Source organism: Typha angustifolia, chromosome 4 (genome assembly GCF_048772165.1).
Source record: "Typha angustifolia cultivar Huaian chromosome 4, ASM4877216v1, whole genome shotgun sequence".
NCBI classification, from domain to species: domain Eukaryota; kingdom Viridiplantae; phylum Streptophyta; class Magnoliopsida; order Poales; family Typhaceae; genus Typha; species Typha angustifolia.
The window spans coordinates 1,293,689-1,312,212 of NC_133242.1; the positions used below are offsets into that span (position 1 = coordinate 1,293,689).

The 18,524-nt window shown below is 39.3% G+C and overlaps 5 protein-coding genes across 6 annotated transcripts; 3 read left to right on the forward strand and 2 right to left on the reverse strand.

The window, feature by feature from the left end:
• Positions 1–90: 90 nt before the first annotated feature.
• LOC140759641 (probable glutathione S-transferase) lies at positions 91–1,392 on the reverse strand. Its single transcript, XM_073096252.1, has 2 exons — positions 1,033–1,392; positions 91–649 (listed from the first exon to the last, which is right to left on the reverse strand). The coding sequence occupies exons 1-2, from the start codon at positions 1,351–1,353 to the stop codon at positions 305–307; spliced, it is 666 nt and encodes a 221-aa protein (XP_072952353.1). The 5' UTR covers positions 1,354–1,392; the 3' UTR covers positions 91–304.
• Positions 1,393–3,243: 1,851 nt separating this feature from the next.
• On the forward strand, positions 3,244–5,108 carry LOC140759384 (uncharacterized). Its single transcript, XM_073095929.1, has one exon. The coding sequence runs from the start codon at positions 3,502–3,504 to the stop codon at positions 4,951–4,953; it is 1,452 nt and encodes a 483-aa protein (XP_072952030.1). The 5' UTR covers positions 3,244–3,501; the 3' UTR covers positions 4,954–5,108.
• A 566-nt stretch (positions 5,109–5,674) lies between these two features.
• On the forward strand, positions 5,675–9,871 carry LOC140759642 (peroxisomal membrane protein 13). Of its 2 annotated transcripts, none has more exons than XM_073096253.1 (5): positions 5,675–5,835; positions 8,013–8,243; positions 8,327–8,655; positions 9,041–9,133; positions 9,240–9,871. In XM_073096253.1, exons 1-5 carry the CDS (start codon positions 5,811–5,813, stop codon positions 9,450–9,452), a joined length of 891 nt encoding a protein of 296 aa, XP_072952354.1. In that variant the 5' UTR covers positions 5,675–5,810; the 3' UTR covers positions 9,453–9,871. The 2 variants fall into 2 exon arrangements, with proteins under 2 accessions (XP_072952354.1, XP_072952355.1); XM_073096254.1 differs by having other exon boundaries at positions 8,357–8,655.
• A 720-nt stretch (positions 9,872–10,591) lies between these two features.
• LOC140758879 (glycolate oxidase 1-like) lies at positions 10,592–15,226 on the forward strand. The gene is made up of 12 exons (XM_073095262.1): positions 10,592–10,748; positions 10,946–11,124; positions 11,844–11,968; positions 12,234–12,280; positions 12,955–13,032; positions 13,136–13,260; positions 13,591–13,657; positions 13,734–13,796; positions 14,089–14,158; positions 14,234–14,334; positions 14,596–14,700; positions 14,794–15,226. The coding sequence occupies exons 2-12, from the start codon at positions 10,988–10,990 to the stop codon at positions 14,977–14,979; spliced, it is 1,104 nt and encodes a 367-aa protein (XP_072951363.1). The 5' UTR covers positions 10,592–10,748; positions 10,946–10,987; the 3' UTR covers positions 14,980–15,226.
• Positions 15,227–15,813: 587 nt separating this feature from the next.
• Positions 15,814–16,959, reverse strand: LOC140758880 (protein TIFY 5A-like). The gene is made up of 3 exons (XM_073095263.1): positions 16,754–16,959; positions 16,583–16,670; positions 15,814–16,189 (listed from the first exon to the last, which is right to left on the reverse strand). Exons 1-3 carry the CDS (start codon positions 16,864–16,866, stop codon positions 15,941–15,943), a joined length of 450 nt encoding a protein of 149 aa, XP_072951364.1. The 5' UTR covers positions 16,867–16,959; the 3' UTR covers positions 15,814–15,940.
• Positions 16,960–18,524: the final 1,565 nt, after the last annotated feature.

Sequence of the window (18,524 nt, forward strand, 5' to 3'; positions counted from 1 at the left end):
TTAGTCTCCTCTACCCTCTCTGGAGTTCATCAAGCTCGATTCTGGTTTCCAAATCATGCAATTTCAAAGCAATTAAAAGCAATCACAGCATGAGATCGACACCATTGAAAGCTTCCATAGTTATTGACACACCGAGGTGTAAACAGAAGAAAGGAACAAGGAGGCAAACGCCGAGCTGCCTCGTTTCCAAACTCTACGTAGACTAAGACTCCATGAAGACTTCAAAACAACACGAGAAAGCATAAAATGTGTAGCCATGACCGTGCTATGATGCATTGCCATCCTTCCTTCCTTCCTTAGATTCTTACTCAATCCCAAATCTCTTCTTCAAGATGCCCACAAACTCATAAACCTTAAGGGGGTCATAGAGAGTCTTGGCCACACTCTCCCTCTCCATGCACCTCTTGGTCCAGGCCACAAGCTTGGGAGCCACCTCCTCAACCTTGAAGTCGGCAGAGGTCTCGTACGTGTAGAACCACGGCGTGAACGGCACGAAGGCGATGTCGACGAAGCCGAACGTCTCGCCGCCGAAGTACTTCTTCTCGCCGAGCTCCGCCTCCAAGAGCTTGAGGCTTTCGATCATCTCCTTCTTGGCCTCTTCTTGCTCTGCACCCTTGAGCTTCCATAGCTTTGTGCCACTCTCATAGATCTATTATTTATATATATATATATATATATCAAAAATATGATTCACAAATTAGTCCTCTGCTCATTTTTACATAAACTCTTCTATTAAAAAAGAATCATTTTTTTAATTATTTTTAAAAATTAAAAGGCAAATTTTTATTTTTTTTTCAAATGCCCCCCTTATTCCCTTATAACTATTTAAATCTTCTTAAATGTAGATATTAACCTTAGTATTTGACTAGTCTAAGAGTAGAAATATATATATCCCATTAAACGACATTATCTGACCTTTCTTGACAGTTGGACCACAAGAAAAGACATTATCAGCAAAATTTATCCCCAAAATTGACATGCAAAAAGAAGAGAACCCTAGAATAACTATCAATGGGGGGAAAAGAATTATACCTTCTTATCCACGAAATCGGCCCAGAATCGAGCTTGCGCCCTCGCATAAGGGTCCGACGGGAGGATAGGATGCTTATCCGACCACGCCTCGTCAATATACTGGACCATGATAAGCGACTCGCAGACGGACTTCCCATCGTGGATAAGTACCGGGATTTTCTTATGAATCGGGTTGTATTTGAGCAATAACGGGCTCTTATCCGCCAAGTTCTCCTCCTTATACTCGTAATCCACCCCCTTCTCGGCCAGAGCTATCCGAGCCCGCTGCCCGAATGGGCTCACCCACACATCCAACAGCGTTACTCCCTTCTCAGCAGCCATGGATAAAAGAGATGGATAAATGGGTAGACAATAAGTGAACCCCGGAAGAGTGGGAGACGTTTTATAGAGTTGCAAAGTCCATAGGGAACTGTCACTGCTTGCGTCATAAGTCATAACTCACAAGTAAGACAAGAAGAGAGAAAGAATAGTCTCAGTTGGCTATCAATTAAAATATGTAATTAAGGAGAGGGCAATTGGGTTTTGGTCTTTCGTCTTTTATATTTTATTTATCTAAATAAATTACATTTTAAAGCTTAATATAAAATTGAGTAGGTGACACTCTTGTCCTTGTCCTTACGTAAAATGCTGAACTTATCAGTAATTTATCTATAGATATCTTTATAATTAAACATATTTTCTTTTATAAAAATTATCGATACGATACGAAGCAAAATTGGACCGATCATATCAACATTTACTTTAAAAAATATTAATGCATAGTAATTTAACGTTTTATTTAGGATTGCAGTGAAAACAGACCTAGGTCAAAAACACATTTATTGGCTTTTCTTTCTCTGCAAGTAAAGTGTGTTTTTGGTACTTGACATGAGGAAGTAATTATAAATGAGGTGTATTGCAGGGGAGGTGGCTGGCAATGGAGACAATCTTATCTTCCCACTATTTATTGTCACCCACTCCTTTTTCTGGGAGGAAATTAAAGGAATTTCAGTAGGAAAGGAAAGAGATAGCAGCTTACACAAGATTGGCAGAGAGGTGGGAATTGATTCGCAGACAAGAATTATGTAATGTAAAATGTACACTAGCTTTCCATGAGATCCACCGAAATACTGGGAGATTATAGCTCATTTTCATATACATAAATCATTATATTTTTTTCCTCTAAAATAAGAGTCAATTGGTTCCTGTAGGGACTAATGTAAATCAAGTAACAGCCGTATGATATTTTAACACGAAAATTTTAATGGCTAATTGATGCAATACGTGTCACAAATACTTTTCATCAGATTGAACATACCATAAAATGGTTTTGAGATAACTTAAAAAATAGAACATCAATGTTGAACGATCAATAACAATAATAATAGGGTGATAATTTATGGTGTTGTTTACACATTTCTTACATAATTATAAAGGATCATTATCATCATTGATACTAACTCTTGAGTGTCTAATCCAGATGCTCTAAATAATCTATTGTATTAGATTTATAATTTACCTAACTATATTCTTTTAGGAAGGCCAACCAATCTATAAGGAATCAAAATATGAAGTAAAATAAATCAAAAGATAGTTTATTTTGATGATTGGGCCCAACTGGCCCAGATTCGTGAAATGAAGGGCTCGCTCTTGTCAGCCCACCCACCCCTGATGAAAGGCCGAATAAAATGGGCCTCCTTAGAAATTTAGGGTGGATGGGATTAATTAATAAGAGCCGAACTAAAATTAGGCTTCTTTCTCTGGAACAAGGAAAGGAAAGGAATCTGACAAGAGATTCTAGTTTCCAAAACAAGACCACTTTCCCTCTGTACGACAAGACCACGCCCCCTGCTCCTCCGTCCAGTCCCCATCACCCAACACGCGACACAAAACCCCTCCAATGCCGTCCGGCTCCTCATCCCTACACTTGAAAAATAAATTACGCCTCGTGGGTCCCACCTGGCAACACCCAGAGTGCTGGTCAGCACTCTGCTTCCTGTTCGTCATCCCGCAGCTTTACTTCCACCCCCACCTCCTTTTGAGCACCACTTTGACCGCTTAAAGGAAAAAAGAAATTCTCTCTCTTTTTTTTTTTTTTCTTTTTCTTTTGTGGACAAAAGAAGAAAAAGTATTTGATCGAGTTTGAATAGTAAAGACAGAGGGAAGGACAGTGAGTTTCCGGTTCTAGCTCGGGTTTGGCGAGAGAAGGGACTCGACAGCCATAGAAAAAATTATGGGCGTCGTACCCAAGGAGATGTTTTTTATTTATATTTTTGCACTAGTTTAAGTCAGGACATTTCATGTCGATGCCCCCCCTGGAGGTGAAACCAGACACATTAGCGTAACAGTTGTCTATCAGCTTTCCGCCCCAGCCCCCAATAAACAAACATTCATAGAGGAAAGCTTCGGCTTCATTAATAAACGAAGAAAGAGCACACTCATGACCCATCTCTTTCATCACTCTCCTACTTTCACAGCTCCTCTGCCTTCATGGCTCGCTTCTTCTTCTTCTTCTTCTTCTTCTTCTGCCTGCTCCTCCTCTTTGCTCATGGGGCGGCATCCCAAGTCGTGGGTGATGGTGATGGTGATGATGATGGAGTTGGGATGGGTAGGGAGGAGCTACTGGGTCTTTTTGAGGTGCTGGGTGACCTCTTAGAAGACCCCACATGGGCCCAATTCCACCCGCACCCTTGTACTGACACACCATGGCCTGGAATCCAATGTGAGATGGTTCAGAATCAAGGCCAAGATGGGTTGCTCCATGTCACCAGAATCCACATTGGCCCAGACGTTGCCTCTCCTCCTTGTAAGCCCTCAGCCAAGCTCTCTCCGTCTCTTCTCAAGCTGCCTTACCTCAAGTCCTTCTCTCTGTTTAGTTGTTTCCTTGCCCCAGCTAAAGTTATCCTACCTCCATCTCTCTTCACCAATGCCTCCTCTTTGGAGCAGTTGGTGCTCAAGTCCAACACTGGCCTATCTGGAGAGATCCCCTCAAGCCTGGCTACGTTGGCCAACTTGAGAGTCCTGAGCTTGTCACAGAACAATCTACATGGAGGCGTGCCAGGGGAGCTTGGTGGGCTAAGAAACCTGGAGCAGTTGGACCTCAGCTACAACTCACTCACTGGAGAAATCCCTGTGGAGATTGGTGGGTTGACTAGGTTGGCCATCTTTGATCTCAGCTGGAATGAGTTAGTAGGGCAGGTGCCTTCTTCTCTGGGCCAACTCCATACCCTCCAAAAAATTGACCTCAGCTTCAATAAGCTCTCTGGGAGGATACCACCTGATATGGGCAAGTTAGACAGATTGGTTTTATTGGATTTGAGCTACAACTCTCTAACTGGGCCAATTCCAGAGACCTTCTCTGAGCTAAAAGAGTTGCAATACCTGTTAATGGTGAACAATCCTATAGGCACAAGGATACCTCTCTTTGTTGGATCTCTGAGGAAACTGGCTGTGTTGGGTCTATCTGGATGTGGGCTTTTAGGACCCATACCCTCATACTTTGCCTCCTTACGCAACCTCACTGCCTTGTCCTTGGACAGGAACAGCTTAAATGGGTCAATCCCTCCAAGTTTAGGGGCACTGCCTCACTTGGGTCAGCTCAACTTGAGCCAGAACCAGTTCATCGGGGAGATTGGGTTCTCAAATGGGTTTGTGAGCAGGCTTGGAAAGAGGCTGGATGTTAGGGACAACAAGGATCTGTGCATAGATCCACACAGGTATCAGAATCTCTCCTACTACTTGGAAGCTCCACCTTGTGCTGCCTCTTCTAAATCTAGCAACAGTTCATTGGCTGATGAGGATGGAGTTGATCACCCTTATGCTCTGCAGTCAAGCCAATCCTCAAGTAATCTGAATGGGAGTTCCAGTTGCTTGTTTTGGCTTGAGATGCTAAGTATCTTTTGTTCATGGCTCTTTTATGTAAATGTGATGCCTTCTTACTGATGACTAGTTTATGTATGGTTTGTATCATCATCACATTTGAAAATGTCTGTATATGGTCTAATTTTGTCTTGTCTGATGTGGCAAAACACGTGGCAGATGCAACATCGTTATTATTGAGGCATTAATAATACATATTTTTCTCAAGAACTACTACGAATATGTTTAGGGTGTAAAATATAGATTTTTTTTTTCTTAAGGACCAGTGAGTCAAGCCTGGACTTAATTCGCTGCACTTTCCGCTCCTTCCTTGCAATTTGAAGGCAGAAGAAGAGAAAGCAGTGTCGGAACGACGGAGTCGCGTTTTAATTATAGGATATGATCAATCTAATAAGGACTGGTTGGATCTAATTGCAAACGTATTGGTCCTTTGACTGCAGATGGCATACTTGGTATCGGTCAAGATGGGCCACCACCGTTTTAATCAAATCCAATCACGAGTCACGTTTTGGTGCTGCCAAATTTGACTGAATTTATTCTAAACAATCATAAAAGATCCTGGAAACAGCCAATAAAATATATGTGCCCAAAAACAAAATAATCAAATGAAATTTTAATGAAATATTATATACTTGATGTAGTCTAGTCCGGAGATTAATAATTACCACGTTTTCCGAGGCGCACCCGGTTTAGAGAGTGAGGACCCGACCCGTTAACGAACACGCTAACCAACCAAAGTGGATGACCATCGTACGCATCTATGATATATATCTAGTAGTTTAATTTTCTTTTATTTTTCTGCTGCTTGTAATTATCGTGTCATTGCCATGCTTCTTTGGAGTTGGTGACGGGGAGAGAGAGAGAGAGAAAGAGAGAGCGGGGAGAGAGAAGAAACCTCCTCGATCCATCGGAGAGACGCCATGGCTTCGAATTCTCCGCCCACAGGTTCGTAATCCCGATCTGAGCCCTAGAAATTTTCAGAGTAATTTTATGGTTTCTGGCCGAATATATCGATAAGGGTTTGGAGATACCTAGTTCGCACCGTTTCTTCGAGAATCGAGCTGAGTAACCCGATTACTTTCGTTTGCTATTCCGCGTCATTAAGGATCAGGCCTTTGATTTGTTTTTGTCGAGTTTGTGATGGTGGCGGATCGACTCGGGCTTTTGAGGTTAGGGAATAGATTCGCTTTTTTGGGAATTGGTAGGATTTTGTAATTGATTCATAATTATATTGCTGTCAGATGGATTTAGGCATTCTTTGTTTTCACTTAGGTGATTTCCGTTAGGGTTTTGTGGTTGCAGTGCGCTTTTATTATACGAAGACGAGGATGTTATACGTGCTCCCTCTAAAATGCAGTCGGGGGTGCAAACGATAGTATTGAAACAATTAGTACTAGTGCAGTAAATTCTGTAGTGAACTATGAGAGTTAATTTATTGAAGTGGGATTTGTATCCGATTGATATGTAATTGAATTTGCGATTATTTTGATACTGATAAATATTTACTTTGGCCTTGATTATTTCTTCGTCATGTGAAGTAAGCTTCCGCAGAATATATGAATCCGAAAATTATGTATGTATAATATAGTTAAGCTGCTAGATAAGTCTAATTCGCCATCAATCTTTGAGGTATGAGGAAATATATCTTTCTTCGTTTCTATAGCATTGGAGGATAATAGGATAGTTTGTACTGAGAATAGAAATTTTAGTTACTTGGCATAGAGAAGCACCATGGTCTAAGGTTTCTCCCACTGATTATTCTCGTTTGATAACATTCAGTTTCTTAGCTAGTTGGACCATCGATAATTGGGGGGAGAATATGATAGAGGACAGCTTTTGAGTTCTTCAAGGATCGAGATGGACAGAAGAACATTTGAGTTCTTTAATCTCAATGGTCTTCAATAATCAAGATAAAAACTATCTGATTCTATCCTACAGTATTCTACTTTATTGTAGCATTTGCATGGGATATCTTATTGGCTAACCTCAAATAATTGGGACTAAAGGTTTGATTGTTGGTACTTGCATGTGATATTTTAGAATTACTTTGTGTCTTTTGATGCTTATTATAAGCCGCATTGTAAAAAAATATATGGTTCCTTGAAATCATATACTGTTGTCGCAAGACCTCTTTAGACTTAGTGATGGGCTAGTACAATAGATATGCTTAGTGATGGGCTAGTACAGTAGATATGCTTCATATTTGTCAATCATGGTATTCCTAATAGTATTATTAGTAACTTGTGATCAAAAGGCGCCTTTCACATACTAATCATAGCAACTCTGATTGTAATTGTATTTATTTGATGTACTACTAATGTGTCTAATAGACGCATTACTGTCCTAGACTTTCTTGATCAATTGCCACCTTTTACTGCTCAATCCAAATTACTGTTGAGTCATTCCATAGTTCCTCATACTTTCCTGTTTAAGCTGAAGATAATTCTTTATCATAAAATAATGAAATTGCATCTCAGAGTCCTCTTATTCAATGACATCAGATGCAAAGAAACTGTCTATTACTATACTCATAAGGATATGATGTACAAAAAGGCTGCTTATATATCCTCATGTTTTGAAATTTAATTTAACTGAATCAACCTTTTATTTGCCTAATTCTCTTCGAATTGCCTGAATTTATGCTGTGACTATATATTGAAATCAACTGCTATCCATCATTTTGTTATCAGAGATGATATTTCTTCTCTACCACTCTGTTACCTTATTGATTGTGGAAGAGCTAGAATGTGAGTAAATTTATTATCACTGTCAGCCTCTCATGTGTTGAACTGTCAATTGATCCTTTGTTGTTATTACCTTCCATCAATTTGACGCCAAATTCTTTCGTTGTTCCTGGACATTTCTTGCTCTTTAATCATTTATTTTCCTCATTCTTTTATCTAATTAGGAGCTCAATATCTGCTTCAATAGTTGTTCTCTCTCTCTCTCTCTCTCTCTCTCTCTCTCTCTCTCTCTCTCTCTCTCTCTCTATATATATATATATATATATATATTCCTACTTACTTTAGATTAATTGAGCCTTGTTATTTATTCTGGGAACATTATTACTTTAGATTAATTGAGCCTTGTTATTCATTCTGGGGAACATTATGCCTATGCAGGTAATACAGCGCCACCGAAGCCTTGGGAACGAACTGGGACTTCATCTGGTCCTGGACCTTTTAAGCCCCCATCTCCTGGCACCACTAGTGATGTCGTTGAATCCTCTGGAACTGCAAAACCGGGAGAAATTGTTTCAAATGCAGAGAGGAATGTCTCTGCAAATGTCAACAGTCTTGGCAGGCCTGTGCCCCCGAGGACTTGGCAGCAAGGCTATGGAAGCACTTATGGAGGTAATCATTAGATTTGGATGATGTCCTCTTACTTTGCAGTTGTTTGCTCCTCATTCATGTTTTGAAAGTTCCATTAATTACAGGTTATGGTTCGAATATGAACTACAATTCAGGTTATGGATCTGGCATGTATGGTTCATCATACGGGGGATATGGAGGATCATATGGTGGCGGGCTCTATGGAAATAGCATGTATTCAGGGTATGGGGGTTTAAATGGAGGTTCTGGTATGTATGGTGGTAGCATGTATAACAGTGGCTTGGGAGGCACCCTCGGTGGTTATGGAATGGGTGGCATGGGTGGCATGGGCGGTATGGGTGCCATGGGTGGTCCTTATGGTAATCAGGATCCAAATAATCCATTTGGTCCTCCTTCATCACCTCCGGGATTTTGGATGTCCTTCCTGCGTGTGGTAAGACAGTTTTCTCCTTCCAGCGGCTAAAATTGTAGTATAATTGAGCTTTCTGCTGGTTTCTACACAAACTCCAATTGGTTATGAAGTTATGCATAGAACCTCTTGCTGACAACTTTAATCTTCTTGGGAAATGTGAAGTGTTTTCGTTTAATCCTTTTGATGTCGGCAATGTCATTTGTCAGCGCTGCATCTCTGTTGAGTAAACTGCTGTTACAGTTATATTACAAGTATTTAAGATTTCTTATTGTTTGGCTTGTGATGCTTTGTTTGACGACCATGTCTAACTGGAGCTTTTGAAACTGTATATACACCTTCATGATTCCTTATCCTTGTTTCAGTTTGTTGACTCGTGTTCCTGTTCTTTTCTCTTCCATTCATTCAGATGCATGGCGTTGTGAATTTCTTTGGTCGAATTGCGTTTCTTATAGATCAGAACACCCAAGCATTTCACATGTTCATGTCAGCTCTTCTACAGGTGCTGTTTGCTGCCTCTAATACTAATTTGTCATCTCATCTTGATTTATTCTACTTGATATATTTAGTTGATTGAATAACCGTTGGCCTTATGATTCTTGTTGCAGCTCTTTGATCGTTCTGGCCTACTTTATGGTGAGCTCGCGAGGTTTGTTTTGCGTTTGCTGGGGGTCAGGACCAAGCCTAGAAAATCCCAAATTCCAGTAGCCGGTGAAGTTCCAGGTCTTGACGGGCAGGGCCGGCATTATATCGAGGCGCCAAAAGCTAATGGTGGTTCATGGGACAGTGTTTGGGGAAATGATGTTAAGGGAGACAGTTAAGATGCAGAAAATTATTTGATTATCTAGGAGACAGGAGCAATGATTTTGGATCTCGAGAGGAAACAGGATCTTGAACAATTATTGCCCATAATTGTGAGACAAGCTTGCTCCAGTACTCCAGTACTATGGCGTTTAAATCAAGCGATCCCTCTCTCTGTGTAGATTGCTAGTATATGTCTGTTCTATGGCTTCGCTTATGTTTGCTAATTGCAACTAAAGTTAAATGCGAAGTTACCCTTTGCTATGGAGTAGTTTTGTGTACCATGTTTGTCCCAGTTTGGTCTTTGACATAATTGATTATTGTATTATGTGTCAAAGCTTCATTTCGATTATCCTTTATTGCTCTGAAAAAGAAAATCAAGTCCTGCTGTTGCTGTAATAACATTGGGAAAAGCATTTATAACTCATGGTAATTCTAAGGGCAGGTAGAACCCAGCTAATACTGTACCATCTTTTGTACGCAGTTAGCGATGCATGCCAATCTGCACAAAAAGATCTCCAGTAAGTTATTTTGAAGGCTTTTTAAAAATAGATATTGGAGACTTTGTGGTTGTGAAATGGTCAGGTATTAACAAATCCACTTGCTCCCAAAGTATGGGGTTAGAATTTGTTCATATCCCAATCAGCCTTCATCCATTTGCCTACCACCTTCACCTAAAATTTTTGCACAAGAATAAGGGAGCATTTCCTCACCACACAAACGCACGCTATTTATCTTAAAACAGCACTTACAAACTAGCAACGATGATTGCATATTATTTATTCTGGCTCTCCGTTTCCCCAACTTTTAAGATAAAATGAGTTCAAATCTCTCATTTTTATCACGTACAAACGAATCTAATTAAGATATCGTTGAGAATTTTGGTACCACGGCAGAAGAGTTAAAAGACATTTTTACCCTCCTCTCAGTTGTTGCTTCTGATTTAACTGAAATCTTTTATGACGACGGGTGTTGGATAATATGAATCGATTTTAGAATTTTTCGGGATGTGGAAGGGCGAGATGACGTATGTGGATGAGGAAGTAGTGTTGGAGGTGCCATTCTTCATTCCCACCTCGAAAAGCTAATCCAAAACCAACTCCCATTTGCACTTCCCCCCCTCGCATAACAAATAATTCCACATCGCCGTTACCCTTCTTTGTCTTTACGTGCGAACCCCCCCTCCCCAGTCTCCTCCACCCCTCTCTCTCCCCCCTCACACCTCCAACCCATATAATAAACTTTCATCCCCACCACTATATCCATTCTTTGCTTCATTTCATGCGCTTCTCCTCCTCCTCCTCCAATTGACAAAGGTACCATCTATTCTCCTTCCCCTTGCTCTTCTTTGTAGTTTCTTCTCTTGGGTTTTGGCCAATTGGGTCTTAGTTTTCCATCTGGCTTTTGGTTGCAAGTCATGGAATCTCTCTCTCTCTCTCTGTCTGCGTGCATGTAGTACTATATTTACGTTAAGGTCTTCATGTATATATTTCTGCCCATGTTGTGATTGTAGAGTATTTGGGATTTTGGTGTGGTTTGCTGCATACCCGCCAGGATGGAGATTACCAATGTCACGGAGTATGAGGCTATCGCGAAGCAGAAGCTGCCCAAGATGGTCTTCGACTACTATGCTTCCGGGGCAGAGGACCAGTGGACCCTCAAGGAGAACAGGGAGGCTTTCTCAAGGATTCTGTAATCTCCTGGCCTTTTTGAGATTAAAGTTGGCATCTTTACTCATTTTGGTGTGCTTGTTTTGTCTTGTGAATCGTCTGCGAGTTTTGTTTCTTATTCCTCTGCATAAAAGTTTTATAATCTTCTCATTAGGAGATATATTAATTTTATATTCGAATAGTATCTGATATTGGAATCTTCTGATGTGAATGGAATGTGTTCACCACTATGTCCCTAAGAGTTGAACTTGTCATCGAGGCTGCAGCTTTTGGTTGCCAAAAATTCCGCCATTACTTTGTTAGTCCTAACATAATAGTATTCTTACAGTATGAGTATTCTTTAGATTTTGTTCTTCACTTTCGTGATTTGGCTAAAAATTATTTATAATCTTAGTTGAGAAACTGTTATCTCATGGAGATTCAGCTTTTAGCTCGTATATAGAACTTTGTTGTTCAAGACTTCTAATCTTATTCAGGATCCAGCTAACTCAAATAAATATATTCTTTAAGGAGTTCGTGAAGTACTTTTAGCACCAAGAAATTTTAGGCCAATATGGTCCTTCAGGAAATTGTCTGTGCTAGCTGAAATAGAAAATCTCAATCTTGTTCATATCTTCTGCAATCGGACGAGGACATTGTTTTGGATACTTTGTAACTGTTGATCTGTTTGCAGTTTGTTACACTTTGTCTCATTGGAGCGAGAATAATCTAATATCTTATAATTCGTCCACTTTGGAATAGGTTCCGCCCACGCATACTAATTGATGTCTCCAAAATCGACATGACCACAACCATTCTGGGATTCAAGATATCAATGCCAATTATGATAGCTCCTACAGCCTTTCAGAAAATGGCGCACCCAGATGGTATGTTTTTTCTTGATTTTGTTTTTTTTTCCCACTAGGTTTAGAAGATCTAAAAGATTCCTTGCATATTTGTTACTAACTACAGTACGAAATAAATTAGATACAGGGTTTAATATCTGTTTACCATAGTGTACATCCCAAGATCAGTTTATAGAACCTTTGTTTTCCTTAGCTTATTGCTTTTGCAGTGTTTCTGTCAGCCGTATATTATTCTAGTAAAAGCCGTAAACATGTTATCTTGATTGAGCCTGTTATGTTGCCACAGGAGAGTATGCAACTGCAAGAGCAGCATCAGCAGCAGGCACTATTATGGTTTGTCACCGACATTTTGTGCTTACTGTGATTTGATATTTTTCAAGTTACTCTGTTTGACTAACAAATATGATCACCAGCAAAAGCATAGGCAAACTCTTGAGTGGTTATAGTGCTATATTCTGATCTGCACTTAATAATTGAACTGAACATAGAAGCAGTTTCTATAAAAGCAGGGAAACCTCCAAGTCTTTCTACTGGGTGACAATTTGACACGCTCCTTTTAGAAAAGGGTGCATGTGGTGTATAACATTGATGAGTTGAGATTCTCTTATATAAGCAACATAAATTTTCTGCTTCGATGAACGATTCACAATTTAGTATAACAAATGTATAAAATGATGTCAACAAGGGAAGAGAGAGTGTCTAACTTGGAAAAGGGGACAATCAATATATATCTTGACCCATTTGCATTACTAAAGAGGCAGACTAGACTGTTCATGAGCTACATCCAAGAGGTTCAGTTAATGTTGTTCTGCTTTCAAATAGCCACCTAACTAGGAATTGTATGTCGCTCTTAGGTTATCATTTTTTTCGTTTTCTTTGTTCTGTTTAGCAAATCATGATCACAGTATATATTTAATTATTAAAAATAATTTGAAGGACAACTTCTCTACTTTCTTTCTAAAATTTGTGTCAACAATACTTAGTAGTTGTGTTTGTTTCTTTCATAGACACTGTCATCATGGGCTACTTCCAGTGTTGAAGAGGTCGCCTCAACTGGACCAGGAATTCGCTTCTTCCAGCTCTATGTAAATATTAGCTATTCTTTTCCAAGTGGTTCTATATATTGTTGAACCTCCTTCTGAAGAACTCCTCAAATCTTGCCTAATAATCTATTCCTTGTCCTTGTAGGTCTACAAAGATAGGAAAGTAGTTGCACAGCTAGTTAGAAGAGCTGAAAGGGCTGGATTCAAGGCAATAGCACTTACTGTGGATACTCCAAGACTTGGCCGCAGGGAAGCTGACATAAAGAACAGGCATGGACAATGATTTCTTTTTTGGTTTTGCTTAGAACAAGATTGGATTCACGAGTGCAGAAAGTTCAAGTTCATGTTTAGGAAGTCACCTATCCTCATAGAAATGCAATAACTTGGAAAAAAGATAAGCAATGATAATGGAAGACATTATCAAAATCCTCATGGGAGGGTAGATGCTAAGTCTGAGGCTTCAAACAAATGTTACTCCATCACACTGCTCCATGCTACAGATTTAGTCATATGACCATCTTTGAAACTGATGTTACTCCACCACACTATTTTTATTTATTTTATATATATATATAACCCTCTTAATGTGTTGTATTGCAGATTTGTCTTACCACCACATTTGGCCCTCAAGAACTTTGAGGGCTTGAACCTTGGGAAAATGGATAAAGTGAGTGTTAAATTTATGTCAGTTATAAACTTGCAGTATCCAATTTCTCATTTGGTATATTGATGTTTGTGTACAGTCGAGTGACTCTGGGCTTGCATCATATGTTGCTGGCCAAATTGATCGCACATTGAGCTGGAAGGTATGTTATAATAGTTTTCTTCTTAATCTCTGAAGTAGATAATACTTTGCTTACTCAATAGCAGAGTTCAGTACTGATCTGCTGCTAAAACACTATTGTTGCCCCGTACCTGTTCTTAAATTTAACTCTCTTGAGATTTATAAGAAAACTGAACAGTCTGTGATTAGTATGAAATATCTTCTTTTTTTTAATATTATTTCTGGGTAATAAATAGTAATGTTGAATGCTATAATATTCTCCACTTATGAAGGGTCTTTATGAATATTTCTGAGTAATTGTTTTGGATTACCAGGATGTTAAGTGGTTGCAAACAATCACTTCTATGCCAATTTTAGTGAAAGGGGTTATCACTGCAGAGGACAGTAAGCATTAGTCTTCCTTTCCTTCATTTGACAAATTGATTACCTATATGACATATCTTAATTTCTCAAATGCAGCTAGGCTGGCTATACAAGCTGGTGCAGCTGGTATCATTGTGTCCAACCATGGAGCTCGTCAGCTAGATTATGTTCCCGCTACTATCAGCGCCCTCGAAGAGGTACTCCAATAATGACATGATGCGCGCTCTGGTTGCATTAGTAGCTTTATGTTTCCAAATTAAGGTTATAAAGATGACTCTGTGCACATGAGATGCAAAAGTTGTTGGATTTCTCATGCATATAGGAGTGGCATAAGACAATACTGGAGATTGTTCTTTCAAGTTTCTTTAGTAAAACCAAATATTCTTGTTGAAATTGACAATCAAAGTATCGGTATACAGGATTTAGATATTATTATTAATATAAGTGGGTAAATTCAGGTTGTCAAAGCTGCACAGGGGCGAGTCCCCGTATTTCTGGATGGAGGCGTTCGTCGTGGAACTGATGTCTTCAAGGCTCTAGCTCTGGGAGCTTCTGGCATATTTGTAAGTGCATGTTTCTCGAGTTCACTCTCTCCCATATGCCTCTCTTTGTTCTGGTCTCTTACGTACATTCATTAAATCTCACACTTATCTCAGATTGGAAGGCCTGTGGTGTTCTCTTTGGCTGCTGAAGGTGAGATTGGTGTAAGAAAAGTACTCCAGATGCTTCGCGATGAGTTCGAGCTGACCATGGCATTAAGTGGATGCACCTCGCTCAAAGATATTACTCGCAACCACATCGTGACTGAAGCGGACATGCATCGTCCTGTACCCAGGTTATAAGTCACCAGGATAAGCGCCATTATCCTCCGTAACGAGACACAGAGAAAGAGAGAGAGAGAGAGAGAGGGAGAGAGAGATAGATATAATCTCTGCGAGGAGGAGGAGCTGCATCTGGGTCCATTTCTTCCAAGGAAAAGTTAAATGGACTCTTTGCAACCCTACTATATTCTTCAGAAATTATGCATCCACTGTATATTACTCTTATGACATACTTATTAATTATAGCATAAATACCAGATTCAGAATAGTCTGGGTATTCGTTGTTTTTTTTTTTTGTTTTTTTTGGGGTAAAATTTCTACTCTGTTTATGTTTAATCTACACATGCTTATTACACCAAACCCTCAATCTATAATTTTTTTTGTGGGGTTAGGCGAGAAATATTAATTAGATAAATTGACTGTCTAGTGGGTAATTACTCGTACTAGACCCTAGTACTGCTGGCCCCCTTCTCTCTCTCCCCCATTATCTAAACACTAATAATGAGTTCAGGAGAGGGGAATGACTTTCTCCCATGAATTTCTTATATTTCATAGCTCTCTTCTCACTTCCTTTCTCTCTTTTGTCTAGTAGAGGATTTTGGCCTCCCTTTTCTGGCCTCTTTCTCTTAATCTTGCCTTGCGTAAATTGAGATTAGGAAGTGCTTTGAGAATAGTTTGGGATCTTTACCTTTTGCTGTTGCAAATGGTATTCTCCCACGGTTCCATGATGTATTCTAAACTTAATTCGTTTTCTCCACGTGGTGCACTTAGCTAACAAAAGATGGCGGCGATACCTCCTATGTTTAATTTGAATATCAATGAATTACAGTTGACCGTCTCATAAGATTGATCATGTATAGTTGCTATGTCTCTGTCGATTGAATCAATTATGTATCAATTACAACAACTACAGACACAAAAGAAGAAAAAGATTGAAACAAATTAAAACGAGTGCAAGGAGGAAAGCGAAAGTAATCACACTCTATGACATGAATGAGGATAGGCATTGGTGTCTGTGGTTGTAAGGAGAGACAGCTGCTATTCTTGTCTTCCTCTTCTGAAGGAATCGCTGCAGTGATCGCTTCATCGAGAGTTGCTGGTTGAGGAGTTCAGGATTCAGGCCTCGGTGTTGTAATTTGTATGGGAATTGGAGTTGCTGGAAGTCGTGTTTGTTGTTCTCGTTCTCTTTGTCTTCCACCTCTCGCTTTGCCATCGATATGATAGCTCTTGCCTGTTCCAATATAGTAAAGAAATGATTAATAAGAGAATCAACAAATTTACTAATCATGTTTTGATTGGAATTGGAACACGTAAACTATAAGTTGACTACTCTACTGGGTCAAGTTCAAAAATGACAGGGTAGAATAATCATCTGAGATATTTGACTTGGTATTCCAAGAACAAGGGATCGAATCGACAACGATGACTAAGTTATACCCAACTAGGCAACAAATCTATCAACAAGTCAAGAAAATATGATTAAAAAATAAAAAGAAGGAAACTTTTTGGCGCACAACCATGGAAAAGTTGGTGTTGTATGGACAAAGGAATCGGAGAAGGTTTTCGTATCGAAAGCATGACAACTTGTAATAATGAAACTAAATCCCGGAGGAATACAACAAACCTGGATCTCCGTCACGTCGCACACGCAAATCTGGCCATTGTAGAAGATCGTGATCTGCTTCTCCGGCGCCAATCGAGATCCTTCAACTCTGAACGAATTCAATAACTTCGTCACAAAAACGACCAAATATAGCGAAGCAAATAAATAAAAGAACTCTGTATATGTACATACTTGATAGATTTAGCAGAGCAGGAAGCACTAGAGGAGCAATCCTCACCGCCGCAGCCGCCGCCGCCGAGGCCGAGGCGAAGGCTGAGCTCCGGATCGCAACCAATGCCGACCATTTTGGTTCTTAAGATCTTTCTCTTCTCTTTCTTCTTCTTCTCTGAAAGGCTCTGGTTGGTTTTGGGGAGGAGGGAATTTAGATTCGATGGGTATGAAGGGGAGGAAGAATGTATAAATATAAAAATATGGTCGGTTTAATTTATTCACGCGTTTCTTGTCGAGCTGTAATTTTGTAAAGAAGGATGGATTTGGAACGAGATAGCGAGTGGGGACGAAGCCAAAGACGGTTTCGTCGCGGCCGATAGGCGTTAGCACGTGGAAAACGCGTTTCACGTGCACGATTGAGTCAGGCCGCATGGGTTACTACGGCGGCGGGATCGAATTTTCCTTTTTCCTCTTTTTTCTTTTTTTCTTTCCTTCTGAAGAATAATTTTCTTTTTCACCCCCTATATTTCTACGATATTTCTTTAAATTATTTTTTTTTCATACGTAATTAACTTTGAACTATCAAAATAAATTAATTATCTGACCCCTTAACAACACTGCAAATGGGAGCAGAGAAGCAACTAAATTATTCTTCTATTTTGATCGACGTAAATGTCTTTTTGAATTGCATGTAACTTTCACGTAGATAAATATATTATATTTTGTTACACAATGTTCACGTTGAAAGATAATTGTGACATATTTTTGTCACATATTATCAACTGTCATAAAATTGAACACGCGCACTAATAGCTCACGTTATTATTTATAATTTTCTCTTAATCTTATTAAATGTTAAGTTGCATTTTGACTCTCTCAGATGCTATTCGATTCATATTAGTTTCACGCGTGACATTAGGTTTATAGAAATGAACCTATTTATCTAGTTGAGTAATAGAATAAATAAAGCACGTAAGGACCGCGTTCGAATGGGGCCGTTCGAACGCTTGTATCACGTTCACTTCGACAAAGAATTGAAATTCTGCGTTCGAACGCACCGCGACGAAAGTGTGGGTTAAGTTAGAGATTGTTAGAGTTGTTTGGAGTGTGTTTACGTTAATTAATAAATTCTTAGGGTGAACTATATATATATGTATATATATAGAGGAAATCTTAATTGAGATCTCATATTGTTATTGGAATTGGTATTAGCATTATCTTCTTCTCTCTTGACTCTAACTATTGGCATCGTCTCCTATCTCTCTTCTTCTACCGCCCAAGTCTTTGGTCGGCTTCTTCCAGCCTCTAACCACCCTCTTCCACAACAACTTCTCCCCATTCACACCGCGAACTAACCCTAGCATCCATCTAGTCATTGGAGGGCTACCAATTTAGGATCTAAGTTTCGGAACCGTTACGGATCGGATCAGACCAGTTTATAACAGTCACTCTATATCACTAGTCACTTTTCAAAATTGAACATATACCCTACTAAATCTTCTTCATTAGAAATTACGTTAGAAAAAATTAAAAAAAATTAACTAACTAATTATATGAATAAAATTATCCTTACTTTTCTTCCTCTCTCCTATTATTACATTTTTATCCAGATATTAAGTTAATCAAAAATTTAATATTATGTATACTAAAATTTCTAATTTGGAACAGATGCATGCCTTAGAACCACTTGGAAAAGAATAGCTAATAGAGCTGTCAGTGGGTTCCATTTGGAACAGATGCCTGCCTTAGTTGGCATAAAAGAATATTCTGCTACGATGGTATGTTACACATT